Source organism: Nuphar pumila, chromosome 3 (assembly GCF_984573655.1).
Source record: "Nuphar pumila chromosome 3, dmNupPumi1.hap1.1, whole genome shotgun sequence".
NCBI lineage: Eukaryota > Viridiplantae > Streptophyta > Magnoliopsida > Nymphaeales > Nymphaeaceae > Nuphar > Nuphar pumila.
Window position 1 is genome coordinate 40,812,927 of NC_143251.1, and position 24,316 is coordinate 40,837,242.

Consider the following 24,316-nt stretch of genomic DNA (forward strand, 5'->3'; position numbering starts at 1 on the left):
GATCCATACGCACGTTAAATAACACACGCACAATGCTGTTTCATTAATGGCATTTTTGTAATACCGTCTATTGTATATTTTCTTTTACTTTATAAGGATTAGGGCTCGGTGGTCGTGAGTGCTTGAGCTGCCCCAACCATTGTACATCTCTCTCTCTCTGCTTTTTGTTTTCTGTGCAGATTGGACTGCGGTAGAGTCTTCTCAAGACATCTTATTAGAGAAGACGCCTCAATCATACAATTTCAGTTATAGTAGTTGTCATGGCTCAATATTCGGCTTCAGTGGAGGATAGCGATACCTTCTGTTGCTTCTTACATTTCTATGATACCAGGAAATTTTCTACAAAAATACAAAAACCATTTGTTGAGCGTTTGTCATTTGGGTCTCCCCCCAATCAGAGTCAGAGTAAGCAATTAAATTAAGAGATGAAGAAAAAGATAAAAATAATCTTTTAGAAGCATAATTTTTCAAATATCTAATAATACTCATCATAACGCTCATGTGCTATGTCTAGTCCGGTAACAGTCAAGTATGTCAATGATCCAATCATCTGCCGATATGGAGTAGGATCATCCAAAGGTGCTACATCATCAATTTTCATCTTTGCATTTATCACTTCAGGAGTATCTACTCTTTTGTTATCAGTAATTCCAAACTAGTCAATAATTTCATCTACAAATTTGGATTGAGACAAAAAATACCCTCTAGGAGAACATGCAACCTCATTCCCTAAGAAAAATCTGAGAAAACCATGGTTAGTCATTTCAAAACTTTGTTTAAGAATAAATTTAACTTGATCTACTCTATGTTTATCTACTCTAATTATGATCATATCATCAACATAAAGTAGTAAAATAACAATACCTGCAGCGAAATTCTTAACAAACAAAGCAATGTCAGTATAATAGGAAGTATATCCAAGCTTAAGCATAACAGAACAAAATCGATCATACCAAGCCTTTGGAGCTTGTTTAAGACCATACAAAGCTTTTCTATGGTGAATAACTTTTCCCTTAGGAACATTATATCCAGGGGTGGATCCATATATACATCTTTTAAATCGCCATTTAAAAATGCATTTTTAACATCCATCTGGTAAATTTGTCACTTTCTAATAGAGGCTATGACTATGATAATTCGAACAATAATCATTCGTGCCACAAGAGCAAAAGTTTCATTATAGTCAATTTTATATTCTTAAGAATATCCTTTGGCGACTAACCTAACTTTATGTCTTTCTAGAGATCCATCACTTTTAGTTTTAACTTTAAATACCCACCTACATCCTATGAATTTCTTATTGGTTGGTATGTCAGATAATTCTTAAGTTTGAGTTTTTTCTAAGGTTTTAATTTCTGCTTTCATATCATTTTGCCATTTAGGATAATCCTTTGCTTGATTATATGTAAAAGGTTCAAAGTATGAATAATTTTTTGCTAAACAAGCTCTATAATGAGATTCAAATGATTCATATGGTATAAATCTATCTGGGGCTCTACGTGGTCCCTTTGAGTGCCTAATTCTTATGTTTTCTTGTTCTTCTATGTTCAAATATTTTTCTAAAGTACTTAGTTGTTCATTATCTTTTCTTCTTTAGTATTTAATGACAGCCAGATGAGATTCATTATACTGAATATCAGATTGAGATTAATTGCGAGCTATCTCATTAATGTCTTAATTTTGTGTAGCATTGTTTTCAAGGGAAATTTCTAAAAAAATTGTATTCATTTTCATCTTTTGGTGTGGTAGTGTCAAAAACATTTTCTTATTCTAAAAATGTGACATTCCTAGAAATATATAACTTATTATTTTTAAGGTCATAACACCTAAATTCTTTTTGGCTTTCTCCGTATCCTAAATATACACATGGGATGGCCTTAGGAGATACTTTATCATTTTATGGGTGAGTACAAAACATCTAGACCCAAAGATCCTTAGTCTAGGATAATCAGGTGAGACTTTATAAATCTTTTCATATGGTGAAACATTTTGAATTTTTGAGGAGGGCAACCTATTTATAAGATAGTTGTTTCAGCCCAAAAATATTTTGGAACGCTCTTAGATATGAGAAGGGTTCTAGTGGTTTCTATTATGTGCCAATGCTTTCTTTCGGCTAAACCATTTTGTTGTGGTGTATTAGCACATGACCTTTGACGAAGTATTCTATTTTCTCTTAGATATTACTGAAAGTCATTAGATATGTATTTACCCCCTGAATCAGAACGAAAAATAGATATATTGGTCTTCAAAAGATTCGTCACTAATGAAATTTTTTAAAATTCTCAAATACTTCATATTTATGTTTGAGAAAATATATCCAAGTATAGTGAGAGTAATCATCCACAAAAATAATATGATAAGTATATCCTTCCTTGGAGACAACAGGGGCAAGATCTTAAACATCAGAGTGAACTAATTAAAGAGGTTTAGAAGCAAAGAAAAACCTCTCTTGATATGAAATTGATTTCAAATTGATTTCATTTTAGCAAGAATACAATCAGTACATGCGATTTGTTCATTACAAAAAGTCCTCAGATTATAAATATTGGATAATTTATATATACTAGGGTGCCCTAGTCTTTGATGCCACAAAACTTTATTCAATTTTTGAATATTAAGGCAAAAACTCTTGGAGGAAATTTTTCAGCTGATCCATATAATACATGTCTCTTTCTCTATGCCCTTCCCCAATATGTTTTTTGGACTGGAGATCTTGTATTAAACATTGGTTAGAAGTGAATGTGACTCTACATCCATGATCAGTTGTTTGAGAAATAAAAAGCAAATTTAGATTTAGTTTTGGAACAAATCTTATTTGAGGAATACTAAAACTTGGACATTTTTCAAAATTTTAAATTTTACTAATATCAAGAGAGGTTCCATCGGCAGTAAAAACATTTATTTTACCAGTAGAATTACTATAATTGAAAAGTATAGATCTATTATACGTCATACAAGGAGCCATACCTGGAGGAGAAGAGGAAGAGACAACGTCACCAGTCACGGATTGTCCTTTGAGAAGAGGTTGAAATGCTTCCACAAGTTGAGAAAGACACATGTTTGAAATTGATTTGCTTGAAGGGTACCAACCGAAACAACCTTTCTTTCATCTTTGTTCTTGAATTTCGGATAAAATGGTTTAATAGGTTTCAGTTTTCCACAATTATGACAAAAAATGCATCATCTTTTCTTTCCATTTTCTTTTCCCTCATACACACAATTCTTCCCATAATTATTGTTCATATGAAAGTGTGACAGTTTGTATGTATGGATGTTGGCTCTCGGTTTTGAAACGACCAGCACATTGCCTTTAACTTCTCCTGTTTCATTTTGAGACTTCAATCTAGTCTCTTCCATACAAACTTGAGCTAAAACCTCTTGGATAATAAGAATTTCATCTTGTCTACTATGAATGATATTACTTCTCATTTGTTCAAACTCTGGTCTAAATCCTCTCATAAATTGCTCATTATTTATTTGCTTCTTTCTAAGTTGAGCGTTATTGGGAGTTTCCCAAATGGGCTCTAACTTCGCCATTTGATCCCACAACTTCTTTAGAGATCCAAAATACTCTCTAAAACTCGTCGCCTTGTTTACAATTGTGTATTTTATCTTGAAGTTCCCATCTAAAGGCAATATCACATTGAGTATATGTTTGTTTAATAAAGAGCCATGCTTCATTGGCTCTCTCAAATTCCAAAATAGTTTCACATGTATGTTCGTTCATACTTCCCATGAATAGGGAAAGTACCTTGGCATGGGCTATTTCCTATTCTTTCAAGGCTTTCTTATAACCCACAAGAGCCTTTTCCTTTTCTTTTTCTTTGAGAACTTCTTTCTTAATGGTTTCGTCCATTTCTTTAATAGATTTTGTGAGAGTGAGTTCTGATTCAATTGCTGAACCATCAATACACTCTCATAATCCTTTACCAATAAGAATTCTTTTAATAGTGGTAGCCCATAGTTCTTTCCATCAAATTTGATTGGGACTACCGTCGCCACTTCTTTGTTGGTCATGAAACCAAAAAAATACAAAGCAAGCGAGAAGAGAGAGAGAGAGGAAGAGGAATAAATACTTGGAACAACTTTCAACTCTTTTTGAAGCTCCGATGCCTTTATGCATTCATGATATGACCATTCTTTAAGAAAGTTGGTAGGCACACTTTCCAAGGCAAGGCCCGATCTTTACACCACTTCAAATATGCTTGAGGAAGAGTTGAATATCACCAAAGAGACGATCCAGCTCTGATACCATGTCATGAAGTGATGCTTATGCATTAGTGAGTCACTTATGGGCAAATTAACACACGTAAAAAATAAAGAATATTATTAGGGAATAACCCTTTGAGATTACATAAAATGAGGGGGTAGACCTTTTTATATACATCACAAGGCTCATAGAGTCGTTGGGTAGGGTCCAACAACTCTCTATTAATTCTCAAAAATCCCATGATGGCTGAAAATATTTACATAAAGAAGAATAAATAAAATAGAAAAATTAAAAAGATAAAAACATACTTATTTCTGTCATACACGTGAAAAGACAAAAATACCCCTGAACTACAAATATACAGAAATATATATGTAAACATTACATACATATATGTTTACATTAACATGAATATACACCTTATTTTAGTCGGATTAAGGATAAGGTGGAAGAAAAGGCTGGTGTGTCCTTGGTGCCATTTCCTTATAAAGAGGGAGTTGATGGGCATATGGGGGTTCAGGGGGAGCAAAAGGGAGTTGATGGACATATGGAGGTTTAGGGGGAGCAAGTTTCCTTAGGAAGCCATAGGTTTGGATGTATTCCATACAATGTGAAAATATTGTTGAGATACCTTGGATCACGTGGAGGCTCAGGACCACTGTTATTAAAAACGCGCCTCAAGGCGAGGGCCTTTGTGCCTTGAGGCGCAACATAAAAGCGTAAATACCTCGAGGCGTACGCCTCATACGCTTTGAGGCGTACGCCTCAAAGCGAGGTGCACCTCAAGGTGAGGCACACCTCAAGGTGAGGCGTACACGCCTCAAACCCTCATTCACTGTTCGTCTCTCTGCTCTCTCAGATCTCGCTCGTCTCTCACTCAGGCCCTCTCTCGTCTCTCAGCAACGCTATATCTCATGTGCTATTAGTGATAGAATTGCTAAATCTCAAAACCCACTTGTTAATTTTTTCATCCTCTCATTGTTTGTAACAATCAGAACCCAAGTGGAGCAGCACTAGCGCACAAATTACTGCTTTCTCTCACTAAACGAATAGCCAAAATTGAAGCGGATAAAAAGCAGAAGTGGGGTTTACGGGCTCATGTTAATTTGTTTGCAAGCATATTGGTAATCAGAGAGAGAGAGAGAGAGAGTGAGAGAGAGAGAGAGAGAGAGAGAGAGAGAGAGAGAGAGAGAGAGAGAGAGACTGGAAAGCTGGAACACAGCTCCTCGTTTTTCCTCTTTCATTTGAGGTCTTTGGCACGCTCGAGTTGCCTCTTCACACTCATATACTGTGGGACATGGGGACGACCTGAACCGAACCAATCCGACACAATTTTAATTAGAGTCCATGCCACCCAACGGCCCAACCCTAACCCATCGACAAGAGGGGATCAGGTCAGAATGTGCTCACGGTATTCCATCAAAGCACTTCTGGATGCCGTTGATCTCAAGATGGACGACATCCAATACCTGTACCAATGAGATGCCCGTCACTTGGATGGACCTCACTATTTTTCATTTGAATCCGAATTCCACTAGGTCAGTTCCGATTAAGTCGAACCTAGATCCGACCCGTTGACATCCTTACTTACATTTTGTTGTTTTATTACCGTAGGAATAAGTCAATGCATGAGGCTGTTTGCAAAGTGAGAAGCGTGAATCTAAGAATGTACGTGAAGTGTGAAGCATTTAAGAAAAGTAATGGAAATTCAGTAGTGATAGAAAATAAAAGTAAGGAATGCATAAAATGCAGTTAAAGCCTTTATTATTTTAAAACTTGTTTTTTAAAAAATCATTGCATGCATAAATTTAATGTAAAAAACATACAATTAAAATACCAAAGTACAATTCTTTTGGCATGAAAGACATGTTTCCCACATCAGGAGAATCCATTTTTATATTAGGAAAACAATATTTTTCACTTTTTAAGAAGCTTGATTTGCATAAAGTTTTCAAAGTGTGATATGCTGAGTTTCCTCTTATAAAGTGAGTTTTTAATCATTGTAAGAAGTAACTATAATTTATGTACAATTAATTTTTTTTTTGAGGCTTACGCTTTGCGCCTCGAGGCTTACGCCTCGCCTCAGATTTTGGTGAAGCGCCTCACTACGCCTCAACGCTTTTCACAACACTACTCAGGAGGTAGGAAGCAAGAAGGACAATTTTGATCCAATTCCTTCTTCATCTGATCCAGAGCATCAAAGTTTGGAGTCATTGTCTTGGTTATCTCCATCTTCTTTACCCTCTCCTCAGATACGTCGAAGCTCTAAAGTATCTATTCCTTCCTCTCGCTTTGTGTCTTATGAGTCTTTCTTCCCTAGACATCATGCATTTTTATCTTTGATTCATTCTTATGTTGAGCATGAGTCTTATGTAGAGGTAGCTAGTAAAGAAGGGTGACAACATGAAATGTCTGAGGAAATGAATGCTCTAGAGATAATGCATGCATGAGATCTTGTAAAACCTCCACCAGGCAAGAATGTAGTGGGGAGCAAATGAGTTTATAAGATCAAGAATAAGGCATATCGGTTAATCAAGAGATATAAGGCAAGATTACTGGCAAAGGGCTACATCAAGCAGTTTGGAATTGATTTTGCATAAACCTTTGCACTTGTGGTTCATATGACTACCATACAAACCTTGTTTACAGTAGCTGCAGTGAAACAATGAAACTTGTGACAATTAGATGTGAAGAATGCCTTCTTGAATGGTGATATAGATGATGAGGTATATATACAGTTACCATAAGGATATTCTGAGGGCAAAATTTGCAGGTTGAAGAGATCTTTGTATGGGCTCAAACAAGCTCCTTGTGCCTAGTTCAAAAATTTTAGTATTGCTGTGAAATCTGAAATATTTTCTTTGCTTAGAAATTACATACTTAAAGAGAGGACTTTACTTGTCCCAACATAAGTATGCAACTGATTTAGTTGTGCATGCGAATTAGTGGATGATTAAAAAAAGGTTAGTTCTCCTATAGATGCTAATGTCAATCTGAGAACTTCAAATGCGGTGGAGTTTGATGATCCAGTGGTGTATAGACAGTTAGTTGGGAGCTTGATATACTTGAGTATACCCTATACTTGATATCACTTACGTTCATGTAGTCAGACGGTGTATCAGCTCCCTTAGGATGGTTCATCTTGTTGCCGTACTTCGGCTTGTCAGATATGTGAGAAACACCATGCACTATGGGATGTTTTTTTCATCGTCCTCCTCCATAGATGTGAGAGCCTTTTGTGATGTTGACTTTGAAGGCTCTACCGGGGATCGTCTCTCCACTAATGGTTTTTGTATTTTTCTTAGAAGCTCCCTAATATCATGGAAAAGGAAGAAGAGTTGCCTTGTCTACAATTGAAGCTGAATATAAAGCAATGACACATGTTACAACTGAGATTATTTGGATAAGGTGGTTATTGGGAGAGTTAGGAGTTCTTATCAATGGTCCAGCCTCTTTATATTGTGACAATACGAGTGTCATTCATATTCCAAAGAATCCAGAATTTCATTAAAGGACTCAACATATTTAGATAGATTGTGATTGCTCAAGTAGGCTCTAAGGATCAGATTGTAGATGTGTTTACCAATAATCATGCTCCGTTGCACTTTAGCACATTCCTTTCCAAAATTAGGATGATTCTTCTTGCAACATCTCAAGTTTTTTTTTCGGGGGGGGGGGGGGGGGGTGAGTCTTATGTACAATGTGTATTACATTTTGTATGCTACCCCTCTATGTATTTATGTGTACATGACATTCTTTATAAGGGTATTTTTGTACTTCTTTTAATAGTGGAGTCAACTGTTTTTGTCTTGTAGTGTGATAGGAGGGATGTCCTTCATGTATGGCTGTATTCTTTTTTTTCTCACTTAATGAAGTTTTTCTTCTCATTTTCTTTGCTCTCTTTCATTGATGGAACTCTATTGCTTTGATAAACATCAATGCAAATTTTTTTATTCGGAAGCACTTGAAAGCCTCTTGAATGAAGATTCGTCCCTCTTTTGTCTCTTTGATGCATATGAATTGGGCAGAATGATAAAACCACTCTGATTTTATGCTAAAACTTCTGACAGGATTGAATTTAATTTTCATTGGAAAAAAAGAAACAAACAGATCAGTAATGTGCTGTTATGAATGGTCGATAGGCACTCGGCTGCAGTGCATTCCTTGAACTTAGATGATTATGAGTACAATGTAAAGCTACTAGTGATCTGCTGGTATATTTGTTGCAATCAGTGTTCGAAACCTATAGAAGGCATCCCTTGTCGCAAGGTCGAAGCTGGGTGTACTCGTCGGGACCTCAAGGGTTTTATCAACTAGAGACCTGCCAATCTGCAGTTGGTGATGGGGTTTTCCCTTGGCATAGCCACAAGAAAAAAAGGAATGATTAGCAATGGGATGTATGTGTTGTCAGTATAAGCATCTGTGTAGCTTGTTGTCGACACCATTCATTATCTAGCTAGTATTAACTCATTATATCTAAAATTCTGACTTTCAATGTAGTTCAACTCTGCACTTTTTAGCTAGGTAACAATTCCAGCATGCAGTACAATATATGTGAAGTATAACACCTCTTGGGTAGTGAAGCACATCCCTTCTGCTCATGATTGAGTTTGTTCTCTGTTTTCACTTATGGCTTTGAAATGTGGTATTTGGTCTTCAAGACCAATGTTAAAATATTTGTAGCCACGCATTTCTTTTTGCGTTCTTCTTAGCTGTGACATCATCATTTTAATTTCTTGAAAGCCATTGGGCTTCATGTTCTGAACCTAGTAACTATGCAGGAACTGGAAAGAAAGCTTGCAGAAAAAGAAGCTTCCCTTCCTCCAGAGCCAGCTTCAGACAATGAAAATGCAGTAACACTTCTTGTAAGGATGCCAGATGGCAGCCGTCGTGGACGGTGCTTCCTGAAGTCGGACAAACTTCATGTAAGCTCGTTGTCGTGCTGAGAGTTCACATTCTTACCTAGTTCATATTCTACTGCCTATCTCACAATTGTTTCCCTTTGCAGTTGCTTTTCAACTTCATAGATGTCGGGAGAGCAGTTAAGCCAGGCACCTATAGACTGGTATAGCTTCTGCTCGAAACCACTTTTTATTTTCTTCTATTCCATAGTGGATTGAGCCTGCCTATGTCGGACAGAGTCCGTTTTGACCCCCGTATCATGTTCCTTATATATCATATTGAAAGCTTCATAAAAATGGTTGTATCTCCATATCTGCACATATCCGGGGGTGAACTAGAAGCCTGTTTCTCTTGAATGGGGCTTGCTAGTAATCCCATACTTTTACATTTTTCTTTACCCTTCATGCTTTGCAGGTGAGGCCATACCCTCGGCGTGCCTTCAGTGAGGCAGAAAAAGAGTCGTCTTTGAGTGATTTAGGTCTTGCCAGTAAGCAGGAAGCACTCTTTTTGGAATTATTGTAGCCATAATATCCTTTAGCACCACTGATAAGGTGGGAGACGGAAATAACTTTTTTGCTGGAGGTTTCCTGGGTTCGATATTGCAAGTTTGTGCAGTTCTGTCAGTAAAATCAAATATACAAAATTTAAGAAGCCTGTCACTTGCGCCAGTAATATTATTGTGATGCATTGGCAGTGATTTATTCTTGTTTTGTTAATGTTCTTTTCTTGTTATTCTCTCTATTTGTGTTTTTTTGACATGCTTATTAGTTGATGTTACTGTAGGTTATGCGCATGGGAATTAGCCATCATGGCAACTTGAATATATATATATATATATATATATATATATATATATATATATATATATAGAGAGAGAGAGAGAGAGAGAGAGAGAGAGAGAGAGAGAGAGCTGCTGAATAAATAGGTGCTTGAACATCTACTTGATGTTGCTGAGCATACATAGTGTGCTCAGCATTTTTTTACGCAACAGGAAAAAATGCCCAAAAAAGGGCCGAAAAGGCCATTACCGCAGCTAAAGCTCTAAATCTAATGCTGTGCCCATCCTTTTACATTTTAGTGGTGCTTTTTAGCACCAGTAAAACCCCATTATGTGTGTTTTGGGGTGTTTTTAGCATTTTTTTCGTTGTTGCACACTGACCATCCATCAATGCGCCTGATGGACAGTCAGCGCGATTAAGCAGCTATTAATTCAGCATCTACGCTCTACTCTCTCTGTATATATATGAATATAGTTTGTTTTATAGGAATCATGCTTTGGATCATGGGTTTTTGACATAAAAGATTTTTTAAGTCATGAAATTTTGATACATTATGTGCCGTTGATTTTTAAAGGTCGTAAAAAACATACATATATGCTACAATCACATGATCTAAAACTTCTTTTTTTTACTAAATAATGCTTATAGAGGGTATGATCAACTAAACAAGTTTTAAGAAATTTGACAATCTAAAGCTTTATTAGGTGGGAGTAGGTACTTTGGGATATATATATATATATATATATATATATATATATATATATATATTTGGGTAACTAGAATATGTAAACCAGCAAGTAAACTGGTGTTCATCGAGATTTTTATAGTTTTTTTTTCAAATTTCATAGTATGGATGCAATTTAGATGCTTGGTTTTATAGAAACACTCTTAGATCATCCTATTATGATGTATAAGAAGGATCCTCTGAGGCTTAAAAATCAATGGTTCAAATTTTTTATAAATATTAAATCATACAAAATCACATTTCTTGATTCAATTATGATGATCCAATAGTCGGTTCCAAATAAATGGATCACGCCAAATGCATTTGCAGGGTTAAATTTGCAAAAAAACCCTATGAAAATCTTGGTTCATAACATATTTTACTGGTTGCATATTCCAGTTTTTTTTCTCTATATATAGGCGGATGAAAACCTCTTCAATGAAAACCCTCATGAACCTTTTCAATAGATTTTTTTTGGTATTTTTCAAAAGTGTGCTTGTAGGGATGTGTTCAGCATGATTTATTTACTATAAATCAACACTTGTACTTGTCTATGCATCGGAATCAATTGCTCCAAGAACTGTTTCTTATAAAAACAAGCATATAGATAACATCAGTACTATCAAAATTTTGAAAAATAAAAAAAATCCAGTAAAACATCCTTTTAAGAGGTTTGGGACGGTTTTTCATTGGAGTAGTTTTCATTTCTCTCTCTCTCTCTCTCTATATATATATATTTGAAAACTGAACATATTAGGACCAGTTTTCTCATTTTGCCCCCATAGGTTGAAGTGTTTTATGATAGATCTGAACCTTTAAATGTGTTTATCATGCTCGATTTAGTGAGAATCGACTCTTGGATCACGTTTTTTCAACAAAAAAATGTATTTTTATGAGTCAGTAAAAACTGATGCCTTTGTAGCCATTGATTTTGGATCACCGAAAAACCCTGTATACAGGTCAGATTCTGGTGATCCAAAAGCCAGTTCCCACTAAACAAAACCTATAGTTCACATCAATGGTGTTAGATGTGAATAAAAATGCAAAAAACTACTATTTTTGAAAGGACCTAATGGGGCAAACGAGAAAAGAGATCAGCACCAACACTACTCTCTCTCTCTCTCTCTCTCTCTATATATATATATATATATATATATATATATATATATATATATATATATATATATATATATAGGGTGCTCCCTGTTCACTTACTCCCACCTCATATAAGCTTTAGATTTTCAAATTTATTAAGCCTTTTTAGTTATAGATATGATCTGTAAGCATTATTTAGCAGAAACCAAGTTTTGGATCATGTGTTTATAACGTATATATAAGTTTTTTGAAACCTTTAAAAATCAATGGATGGAAATGTATGAAAATTTTGTGACTTGAATAATCCTATTTTTATGTCAAAAAAAAGTATATGAAGCATGATTCCTATCAAATAAACTATGTTGAGTACATACACAAGGTCTGATTGAGAATATACAACTGACAACTACGATTTCTAGTATGTGAAAGTATATATATATATATATATATATATATATATATATATATATATATATATATAGAGAGAGAGAGAGAGAGAGAGAGAGAGAGAGAGAGAGAGAGAGCTGCTTGAGCACCTACTTAATCAAGCGGACTGTCCATTGCGTGCTTGATGGACAGTCTGCACACAAAAACAAAACCCCCCATCAAAAATGAGTTTTTCTGCTAAAAATATCCTATAGCTGCACTTTTTGAGCTTCACTAAAGACTTAGGGACACGTGCATCATTACAAAATTCTAATGAAGCATGTGTCTTTTGAACATTTAGCAGCATTTTTAGCATCTAATGCCCTTTTGGGCACGTTTTGACGAGATTTTTTTTTGTTTCTGTGCTAGCCATTCATCAAGCACGCGATGGACGACCAGCGTGATCAAGTAGGTGCACAATCCCCTATTGATCAAGCATCTATGCTCTCTCTCTCTCTCTCTCTATATATATATATATATATATATATATATATATATATATATATATATATATATATATATATATATATATGAAAAAAATAAAAAGGTTAGGCTGGGGTTAGGCAGACCCCTACCAATTTATTGATGAATCAAACTAGTGTAAGCTGTACACTTGGAGCTTTGTATATCAAAACTATACACCATTCACAACGGCTGCCAATCAGGTTGGTGATGTAACCAGTGTCGCTCCTCAAAATTGGAGGTCATCTTAGCTAAATTTGAACAGGCTTTCTATTACCTCAAGGGGGCATGAGCCAACCCTTCCACGACCTTCCACCAGTGAAGTAATCAGCGGCACCAAATCCTTCCTAGACGTTTCGATGATCGAGAGAGGAAGTAAAATCTAACACTTCCCTTCAAGTTGGAGCGTGTGGATTTATCACACCCAACTTGTCTTTTAGTTGAATAAATTGATCTCAACTTAGAGCCTTATTGAAGATATCAATACATTGATTGTCATGTAGACATACCGGGTCTGGATCATTTTTTTGGGATCTTTTCACGAACCACATGACAATCCACCTCTATATGTTTTGTACGTTCATGGTAAACAAGATTAGTAGCTATGTGAATTGTTGTTTGGTTGTCACAATGCAAGACCATTGGCTCTCGATGACTGATGCCAAAATCATGAAGGATATACCTTACTCATGTCATCTTGCATGTGGTCACTGCCATGGATCTATACTCTACTTCTATGGAAGAGTGAGACACAATACTTTGTTTCTTTATTTTTCAAGATATTGGGTTGTCTCCCATCATAATGCAGTGACCCGATGTGGATCCTTGAGTCATGGGATATGCAGTCTAATCCACATCACATTAACCTGTTACTTAAATTTTGATGTTGACAACATAATACCTTGCCCTAGAGTTTCTTTGATGTAGCTTAATAAACACAAGACAACCTCTAGATGTGATTTATGTGGTTGACTAGTAAACTAACTGAGGATATTGGTCAAATATATAATATTCGGGCGGGTGATAGTAACATACATAAGACACTGTAAATACCCCAAAATTTTCAAAGTTTTAAAATTTTCTTTTTTTTGCCCTTAGGACCTACTTTCTGAGTCAGTCAGAAAGGCAATTAGGTCAATTTCTAATCATTTCTCAGATTCACTTCCTTATTGATGATCCAAAATCGAATTTTATTTTATTTTTATACTTGGCCCAATCTCGGATCCAGATCAGACATCCAAATCTAATTCTGAGCCTGGATCCTTTATTTCCACTTCAAATCTAAAAATCCAAAATCAGTTCTCCGTATGGCTCAGGTATTTCATACAGATCTAATCTCTATTTGGATCCATTCATTTCATTTTTTCTCAATTCGAGATCCAAACTCGATATTTACTCAAAATCACGGATCCAGATCCATTTTTTTTAAAATTTATTTTTTAAAATTAATTCTTCTATTTCAAAAGCTCTCCTTTGCAAAATCCTCAAACTTCAAATTCAATATTTTTGCAAAAATCCTTCAAAACTTCATTTGGATCTCGTCTACCGAGTCACTCACATTTTCTTTTATATATTTTAGATTCTCTTCCGAAAATTAAAAAGGCAAAATTTCAGAAAGTGACTTTTGGTTAAATAAGAAAGGTTTTTCTTGAAATTTTTTGCAACTAAAACCTCATTTTTAAAAATTTTAAAAATCTAGAAGGGGCTTTTTTTGAAAATTTCGTAACCACCTTCTCCTTTATAAACTCACGTAAAGGAGAGGGAGGGGGAGGAGGAGAGGTGGTCGAGCTTTTGGAAGAGGAGGAGGAAAACCAAATTTCTCTCTTCTCCCTCTTTCCGTCTTTCATTCTGATTTCCCCTCTCTTTTTCCTTCTCTCTCCCTTGTCCTCTCATTTTCTCTTCTTGATCGGTAAAGGAGGTCGGCCCGACAGCAGTGCAAAGAGGAAAGATCCCTCTCCTCTCAACACAAGCCAATCCGCGGTAAGAATTACTCCCTTTCCCTCTTTGCTTTCCTGTGAATTTGTATCTTAAGCATTCTTTGAATTTTGCTGTAATTTACATATGTTGATCTCTGTTCATTTACTCATTTATGTTCCATTCAATCGCTTACTTCATTTTTTTTTTAGCATCTATGCATCTGCGGGTTTCAATTCCATCATCTGTTGTTGCTTCTGCATATCTTTTCATTTTCTGCATCATCCTTGATTGTTTCATTTCATTTGAGCATTATGTGATTTTCATATCTGTCGATTACTTTATGCACTTTTGATTCACCAGTAGCATTCTTCATTCTGCATCATTTCTATTTCATTTTATTTTCTTTCATAGCATCGGGTTCATTCTTTCTCTAGCTCACATCTCCTATCTCTTCCTTTCAATCAACGTCTCTTATTGCTCTCTATCTCATTCACGCCTCTCATAGTCACTTTCATTCCATTTCCAACAATTTTTTGAGGAGAGCATGATCTTAATGATTTTGGTGACACTCAATTTCAATGATTTTGTAAAGCTATACTTTAACATTTTTTAAGATTATTCATTCCAACAATTTTTAAAGAGTTTGATTCTAACAATTTTTGTGAGGTAGGGTGCGTTCTAACCATTGAGTGTGAGTATAGTTCTAGAATACTCAAATATGGAATTATTCATGTGTTGGATTGATATTCCATGCAAATCTGAATTTATATTGTTGTTAAATTTATTTTTTTCTCAAATATGATATTTATTCATGTATTGGATTGTTGTTTCACGTAAATTTGAATTTATATTATTGTTAAATTTGGGTTTATTCTAAAATCTGAAATTTATTCATGCGTTAGATTGTTCTTACATGCAAATCTGAATTTATTTGGTCATTTGATTTGGATTTTTCTCAAATATGAAATTTATTCATGTGTTGGATAGTTGTTTCATGCAAATTTGAATTTATATTATTGTTGGATTTGAGTTTTTCTCAAATTTAGATTTTATATACATATGTTGAAATCGTGATTCATGCATATATGAAATTATAATTATGTTCAATTTTTTGTTATGAAAATCTAAAATTATGTTGGTGTTGGACATGAGATTTATATGCAAAGTGTTTGTGCATATGTTTATGTGCACATGAAATTTGATTTTTATAAAGTACTTATATGAACATAAATATCTGTTTTAATGGTATGCTTATATGCACATAAAAATATGATTTAATGGTGTACATATATGCACATAAATTTCAAATTCAATAGTGTGCATATGTGTAAAACCTGTAAATTTTGGATATTATAAATATAAAGAGATTAACTTTATCTTTGAGTTAGAAATGTGTTTCTATCTTCTAAATGTCAATTGTGGGTATTTTACATGCTCAATTATTTTTTCTAACCAATAAGGGTAAAATAGTTATTTTAATAATTATTTTAGATAACATTTTATTTAAATATTTAAATTATCATGAAAACTAATTGTTTTAGAGAGTCACAACCTTATCTAAGTGTTTTAAAGGTGTTTTGGAACTTAACTAGATGTATTTTGATGGTTTATGAAAGAAATTCTATATAAGAGTATTTTGGTCATAAATGATGATCATTATTTTAGAAAATACCAAAACCAAGAACCCAAAATTTAAGATTTTGTTTTGAGAAAAGAATTAGATTTTTTAATATGGACCTGAAGTCTATATGGGTCGATCCAAATTAGGTATATGGTTTTAAAATAACTAAATCGAATTCACATTTAATTCTAATTTGAACGATTAAAACAATATTCGTATAAATGCAACTTTTATTAGTTAATTGAGTTTTAGTTTAATTTGTTTTTAAAAGTCATTTAGGTTGGGACCAAACCAGACCCAAACCGGACCCGATTTAGGACCTAGTTTGGATTTGTGCACTTAGGGTTAGGAATAGGTCGTGTGGGGCCCACTAGGACACCGACCCACCCTTGTCCCTTTTTTTTCAAGCCAAGATCGACACTCCCCCATTTTACCTTCTTCTTCTTTTGCTTTTGAGAGAAACCATATCTCTCTCCTTGCTACCTCTTCTTCCCCACCAGAACAGAACCCCTTCCTTTCACCACACCACCGAGTTCTCGGTGCTCCAGACCAGGTTCCTTCATCGTAACACCGATGTGAAGGCGAACAACACCCTCTTTAGCGACCCAGACCATTATTGAGAGACACCATGTCCTTAGAGGAGCCGCCATAACCAAGGAGCTTATCTTTGCTTTCAAGTTTTCCTGATAAAGTTACCTACAGAGCCTTCTCCGCCCCTGCACCATCCGATCGGTACAATGTTACACTTCACTCTCTCTCCCTCATGCTGCAAAACCCTACCTCCTCCTCTGTTTGACATCGTCGTTGTCATCTTCCTCTTCTTCAGCGGTGTTGCAAAAGAGTTGAAGGTTGGGTTGTTGTGGAGGATGGCGAGCAAGCAGACAGTGCTATGGTTCTTTCCATCGCTGGCGAGTCTCTTGGCAAGGGTCCACCCTATCAATATCTTCCCGCGATAACGAGCTTGCAAAGTTTTCATTTTGGAAGGAGATTCATTGATTTCAGGCATTCTGGATCAGAGATTTGCATTATTGCGTTGACGGGTTTTCATCTGGTGCAAAATTGATCGGTTCCAGCTGATCGCTATCGGAGTTCGAGTTTTTAGCAGGTTGTTTGAAGATTTTTGGGAGTTCCGACGATGCCTGCATTTTTGGCAAGGGTTCACCACTCGTGTAGTTTCTGTTTTATTGCTGTTCTCGAAGGGAATGTGTTTCACGTGTGGAGATTTGGGTGATCCCATCGTTACAGAGCAAACAAAGGCAGTGTTAGGAGGGTGTGTGTTTTCGCTCTTTCGATGTTTAGAATAAAGCGATTGCTTTTGGGGTAGATTTTGTAAACTTGAGCACATCTAGAAGAAATTGACATTTCTCATGTGTGGTTTCAAGCAATTTCAATTCTTATTCATTTTGAGAATTTTGAATATTTTATTTGGTGTTTTAGCATGTAATTGGACTGAAGGTACTATCTTCAAATTTGTACAAGGGAATTGCGAGCTGCTTTACTCAGTCTGTATTATGCACTTCCACCTACGGTTCTTATAGTCTTGATCTCCAAATACATCAGACAATTGTTGCTGCCAGCCTCATTCCCTTCCTCTTTCTGCAAACCCCCATCGACAGCCTCCCTATCGCCTCCACTGTCGACACCCCCTATTATTGTGTAGTGAAACAAAAAGAAGGAAAAGAAAATAAATAAATAAATAAAGAGAAGGGAAGGCCTGCATATAGTCATCGAGCCTAGTGAGCCTCGTATCACTACCTCGCTACACCAGACACCTCATATTGCATGCAACCATCGTAGAGAGTCTCGTCACCATGCAAAATGCCTTAGCCAATCCATTTCGTGCCCACACTTTTGAAGGTTTTAAAGCTTTTGGCATTTGCCATCGCACACCAAGTGTTTGTTGTATTGCTTGGGTAGCGGTCTTTGTGGTTTGCGAAACTTCAAGAATTTTTGGGTTTCGCTACTCTCAATTTATCAGTTCTATGAAGGTAAGTTCCCTTAACTGAACTTGTAGACAACATGTTTAGGCACTAATTGTGTAAGCATGATATTGTTGCACCAAATACTTAACTGAATTGCAAATGCACTTTATGGCACACACCACACTTAATTGTGGATATCTAGGGTTATTATGTATGCAAAAGTTTTCCTATATGTTTAACTGATTTGAGTGTAGGATATACAAAAAAATGCGATACTTATATTAAGTATCAAAATAACTATAAGCCAGTGTATATTGAATGAAATGCAATATAAAATGCAAATCGAGTAAACGACCGTGGTAAGTATACGTGATGCAAATGCATCACACAATAATTTATTTTATTGTATGCAACACCTTCAGTTGTGGATATCTATGATTGTTGTGATTATAGTTCGGAGATCATGCTTAACATGATTTGAATATATGAGAATATAAGTGTTTTTCTTGTTGTAGTTCAGAAGATCATGCTTGTCATGATTTTAGATAGTGAAATGAGTGAGTGTCAACCTTGGCTTGAAAAAAAAAGAGACTTAAGGGTGGGTCGGTGCCCTAGTGAGGCCCACACGACCTATTCCTAACCCTAAGTGCACAAATCCAAACTGGGTCCCAAATCGGGCCCGGTTTGGTCCCAACCTAAACGACTTCTAAAAACAAATAAAACCAAAACTCAATTAACTAATAAAAGTTACATTTATACGAATATTATTTTAATCATTCAAATGAGAATTAAATGTGAATTCTATTTAGTTATTTAAAAACCATAAACCTAATTTGGATCGATCCATATAGACTTTAGGTCCATACTAAAAATCTAATTCTTTTTTCAAAACAAAATCTTATATTTTGCTAACAAAAAATAACTATTCTAACTCTAGATAGTTCATGGTTTTAGTACTTTTTAAAATAATGATTATATTTAATTAAAATATTTTATTTAAATAATTTATGACCAAAATACCCTTATATGAAATTTCTTTCATAAACTACAAAAATGCATCTAGTTAAGTTTCAAAACACCTTGAAAATACCTAGATGAGGTTGTGACTCCCTAAAAGAATTAGTTTTCATGATAGTTTAAATATTTTGACAATATTTTGTCTAAAATAATTCTTAAAATAACTATTTTACCCTTATTGGTCAGAAAAAAATAATTGAGCATATTAAATGCCCACAATTGACATTTAGAAGATAGAAACACATTTCTAACTCAAAGATAAAACTAATCTCTTTATTCATTTATAAATATCCAAAATTTATATGTTTTACATTCTATCCCCCCCTCAAAATTTATACAATCATTCAAACAAGTGGGAGTATTCATCAGGTCATTGACCTTTCTTTTACAAGCCATTTGGCCAAGAAAAGATCACACAATAAATATGATTTATAAGCATATTTCTAAGTTCACATCAACAACATTTTAAACATGACACATCATAGAGGTTTTTCATATTTAATATCGACACATTTCATATATGTGCATAAATAATATTTACAAACGGATACCTTACCTGTGAAGGTCGTCTTACTCGTATCTCGTAGCCATTGTTACCAAACTATTCTAATACCATTTTATAATGCCCTCAAAATTTTAACCTTTATAATTGTTCAAATATTAAAATTTTGAGACCAATTTTTTTTATAAGTAAACGAGATCTTATAATGCAGAAATAATTTTTTAAAACGGTTAAGACTTTGGGCGGGGTTACAATAAAGACAACAATCAAATCAAAATATATAAGATATATGCATCTCAAACCACATATAATATAAGACTGAAATATAAAGAGTTTTAATTTCATTTCAAATCAGAGTATAAAAATGATAGTTCAGTCTCTACATGATCAAGTACTTAAAATAAAAAGATCATGTCTACTAAGATCGCAAGTTAAGAGTGAACACTCAAGGGTGCAGCTTGTCCAGTCCTTTGCTTCAGTTACTCATCATACTTTACTTGCATTACCTGTCCCTCATAAAACAAGGTTAGAATTGCTAAAGTTTGGTAGGGTAACCCAAACTTAAACTTGAAGAAAATATATCAAGCATTCAAAGGTAAAGACATGATGTATTATTCATCAATTATAAAGTGTTATATAAGAGAATAACGTTCCATAAGGCATTCATTCAACTATTCAAACATAAGGTATTTAAAAGCATTTCATCACTTAATATTTCATTTAACCTTAACTCACATCATAAAGCATAATCCATATGCATTCAAAACATATAAGTTATCACACACACACACACAGAGACACACACACATATATATAAGACATTGAGATCATTGCATCATTTTCATATGCATTCATAATTTTTATAAATAATAGGTCAAATCATATTTGATCATTCTAGCGTGAAACACACACATATACATCCTAAGTAACTCAGTTAGATACTCATAATACATATCAATTATGATAGATAGGTGTGATATGTTTAAATCAGACAATCATAATACAATAATTTGCAATAAAACTATATAGATGTGATATATCATTCACCTAATAAGTCAACCTAGTCATTTATAGGCGTGATATGTTATTTACCTATACACTAACATAAGTGTCACAATTATAACCTCATATCAAGATCTAAAATCAATAAAGGTCTGATTCTCACATCAAAAAAGCCAAATCTATAGATTCATATATGACGATCTCAACCAACTCGCAAGTATCACCACAACTCATCATAGTATTTTATTTAATCATAATAAACATTTGTATGATCCACGCCGGATCACCTAATCTAAAAAATATATAACCTCACAAGAGTTACCGCCCTAAACGGATGACCTGCCTGGTCTTTAACAATGTACTTCATTATAGAGATATATCGTCTTCGTGGGCTACTTGCTCTTGAACAATACATTTCCTCTCAAAGACTTATCGCTATAGCCGTATTACCTGATCTGATCGTGCACACCCTCATAGAGAATCTCTCGGGAAGAGTTCCTTAATGGGTACCTTATTTAGTGAATATTATTGTCATACACACATCTACATAATTGACAACTTTCAGGGTTGATAGCCACCAACACGAGCACATGCATGTATACAATCAATTGGCAAATCACATGATTTTAGGTTACCACTTTGGAGTACCAACACATATCAATTCAATCGCCTGAACATAAGGTCGTGAGCCACTATCCAGACTCAAATATTCAATTGATCTCAAAAGATCTATCATATATCTTATTTCATGCATCAATCAACATGCATCACATCATATATCATGGCATTTAAATCATAAAATTACATATTTAGCCAACAAGGTTTCATGAACCAAAGCTCAATCCTGAGCTTAAACATTTATCACAAGCATTCGTTATTTCACTTCATGTGGTATTTAATAACATATAGATGCTTATCATAACATAATCATATGAAATCATCAAGTTTCATCAAAATCCACATATTCGTAGATTAAACCTCAAAGCATGCATAAACAAAATATGAATTTCATGCATGCGTATATGAACATGCACATTCTATAATATAAAGCAACTAAACCTCAACATATGTAACTCTAACGTATTTTGAGTTTTGCACACATGATAAAAATCATATATGCATGTTTTACCACATGAATCAATATGCAAAGCAAGCATCTCATGCACAATATGTCTCACACATGATATATATATATATATATATTAATAGCATTCACATTTAATTCACTTAAAGCATAGTTCATTCATGAGAGCACAGGACATATCAGTCCATGAATAATGATATTTGCATAATCCTATCATGAACATGATTCTATTGCACATGCTTTCATGCATAATTCATTCATAACATAAATGACATGTTTCACAAAATTATTATTTCATACAAGCATTCACAATAGTCATGTCAATCACATCAATCATGCAATATTTATTTCATACAAATACATGCTTAAACATGTACCTACAACAAACACACTCTATATTTCATTAACTACAATAATGACAAACATGATCTCCTGAACCATAAAAAGAAAAATACTTCTATTCTCATATATTCAAATCATGCTCAATATGATCTCCAAACTACAATCACAACAATCCAAAATATCCACAACTAAGTAAAGTGTGAGAGCATGAAGGTGTTGCATATAATAAAATAAATTATTGTGTGATGAATTTGCATCACGTATACTTACCATGAGTGTTTACCACATTTACATTTTACATTGCATTTCATTCAATAAACAGTGACTTGTAACCATTTTGTTACTTAGCATAAGTATCACATTTTTTATATATCTTGCACTCAAATCAGTTAAAGATATAGGGCAACTTATGCATACATAACAATCCTAGATATCCACAATTAAGTACGGTGTCTGCACATAACTTGCATTTGCAATTCAGTTAAGTATTTAGTGCAACAACATCATGCTTACACAATTAGTGCCTAAACATGCTTACAAGTTCAATTAAGAGAACTTATCTTCATAGATCCGATAAATTGAGTGTAGCGAAACCCAAAAATCCTTGGGGTTTCACAAACCTTAAAGACCGCTACCCAAGCAATACAACAACACTTGGTGTGCAATCATAAATGCCAAAATCTCCAAAACCTCCAAAATCGTGGGCACACAATGGATTGGCTGAGGCATTTTGCATGCTGACTAGACTCTCTATAATGGTTGCATGCAATACGAGGTGTCTGGTGTAGCGAGGTAGCGATACGAGGCTCGCTAGGCTCGACGACTGTAGGCAGGCTACCTCTTCTTTTTATTTATTTATTTATTTTCTTTTCCTTCATTTTGTTTAACCACACAACAATGGGGGGTGTCGACAGTGGAGGCAGCAGAGAGGCTGTCGATCGGGGGTTTGCAGAAAGAGGAAGGGAATGAGGCTGGTGACAATGATTGTCTGATGTATTTGGACATCAAGACTATAAGAATCATAGGTGGAAGTGCATAATCCAGACTGAGTAAAGCATCTCACAATTCCCCTGCATAAATCTAAAGACAGTACCTTCGATCCAATTACATGCTAAAACACCAAATAAAATATTCAAAATTCCCAAAATGAATAAGAATTCTACTGAAAATGCTCAAAACCACACACGAGAAATGCCGATTTCTTCTAGATGTGCTCAAGTTTACAAAATCTGCCCCAAAAGCAATCGCTAAATTCTAAACATCGAAAGATCGAAAACACACCCCTCTTAACTCTGCCTTCATTTGCTTTGAAACAATGAGATCGCCCAAATATCCACATGGGAAACACATTTCCTCCGAGACCCGCAATAAAACAGAAACTACACGAGTGGTGAACCCTCACCAAACACGTAGGATCTGTCAAAAACTCCTAAAATTCTTCAAACAACCTGCTAAAAACTTGAACTCCGATAGCGATAAGTCAGAACCAATCAATTTTGTACCAGATGAAAACTCATCATTGCGATAACGTAAATCTTCGATCCAGAATGCCCAGAATCAATGAATCCCCTCCCTAAACACAAACTCTGCAATTTCGTTACTGCGAGAAGACAACGATAGGGTGGACCCTCACTGAGAGACTCATCGATGAAGGGAAGAACTGCAACACCGTCTGCCCACTTGCCATCCTCCACAACAACCCAATCCTCAACTCTTCTGCAATGCCACCAGAGAAGAGGAAGACAATGATGATGATGTCAAACAGAGGACGAGGTAGGGTTTCACAGCATGAGGGAGAGAGAGCGAAGCATGACATTGTACCAACCAGATGGTGCAAGGGCAGAGAAGGCTTTGTAGGTAACTACATCAGGAACACTTGAAACCAGAGATAAGCTCCTCGGTTATGGCAACTCCTCCAAGGACATGGCATCTCTCAACGACGACCTGGGTCACTGAAGAGGACATTGTTTGCCTTTGCATCGGCGTTGAGGTGAAGGAACCTGGTTCGGAGCACCGGGAACTCGGTGGTGTGGCCGAAGGAAGGGGTTCCGGTAGGAAGGAGAGAGATATAGTTTCTCTCAAAAGCTAAATAATAAGAAGGTGAAATGAGGGTGTGTTGTCCTTGGCTTGAAAAAAAGGGATTAAAGGGTGGGTCGGTAACCTACTGGGTCCCACACGACCTATTCCTAACCCTAAGTGTGCAAATCCAAACCGGGTCCCAAATCCGGTATGGTTTGGGTTTGGTTTGGTCCCAACTTAAATGAAGTCTAAAAACAAATAAAACCAAAACTCAATTAACTAATAAAAATTA

The 24,316-nt window shown here is 35.1% G+C and overlaps 1 protein-coding gene across 4 annotated transcripts in view; it reads left to right on the forward strand.

Moving 5' to 3' along the window:
• The window catches only part of LOC149842682 (plant UBX domain-containing protein 8-like), a 43,744-nt gene extending 33,925 nt beyond the window's left edge, over positions 1-9,819 (forward strand). For 2 of the 4 annotated variants that reach the window (XM_089999356.1, XM_089999357.1), the window contains exons 9-11: positions 8,992-9,135; positions 9,219-9,275; positions 9,527-9,819. In XM_089999356.1, coding sequence (XP_089855482.1) covers positions 8,992-9,135; positions 9,219-9,275; positions 9,527-9,634 — 309 coding nt within the window. In that variant the 3' untranslated portion in view covers positions 9,635-9,819. Of the gene's footprint in view, positions 1-8,280; positions 8,925-8,991; positions 9,136-9,218; positions 9,276-9,526 lie in introns of those variants that run through there. The other 2 variants (XR_016430800.1, XM_089999360.1) reach the window with 2 other exon arrangements.
• Positions 9,820-24,316: the final 14,497 nt, after the last annotated feature.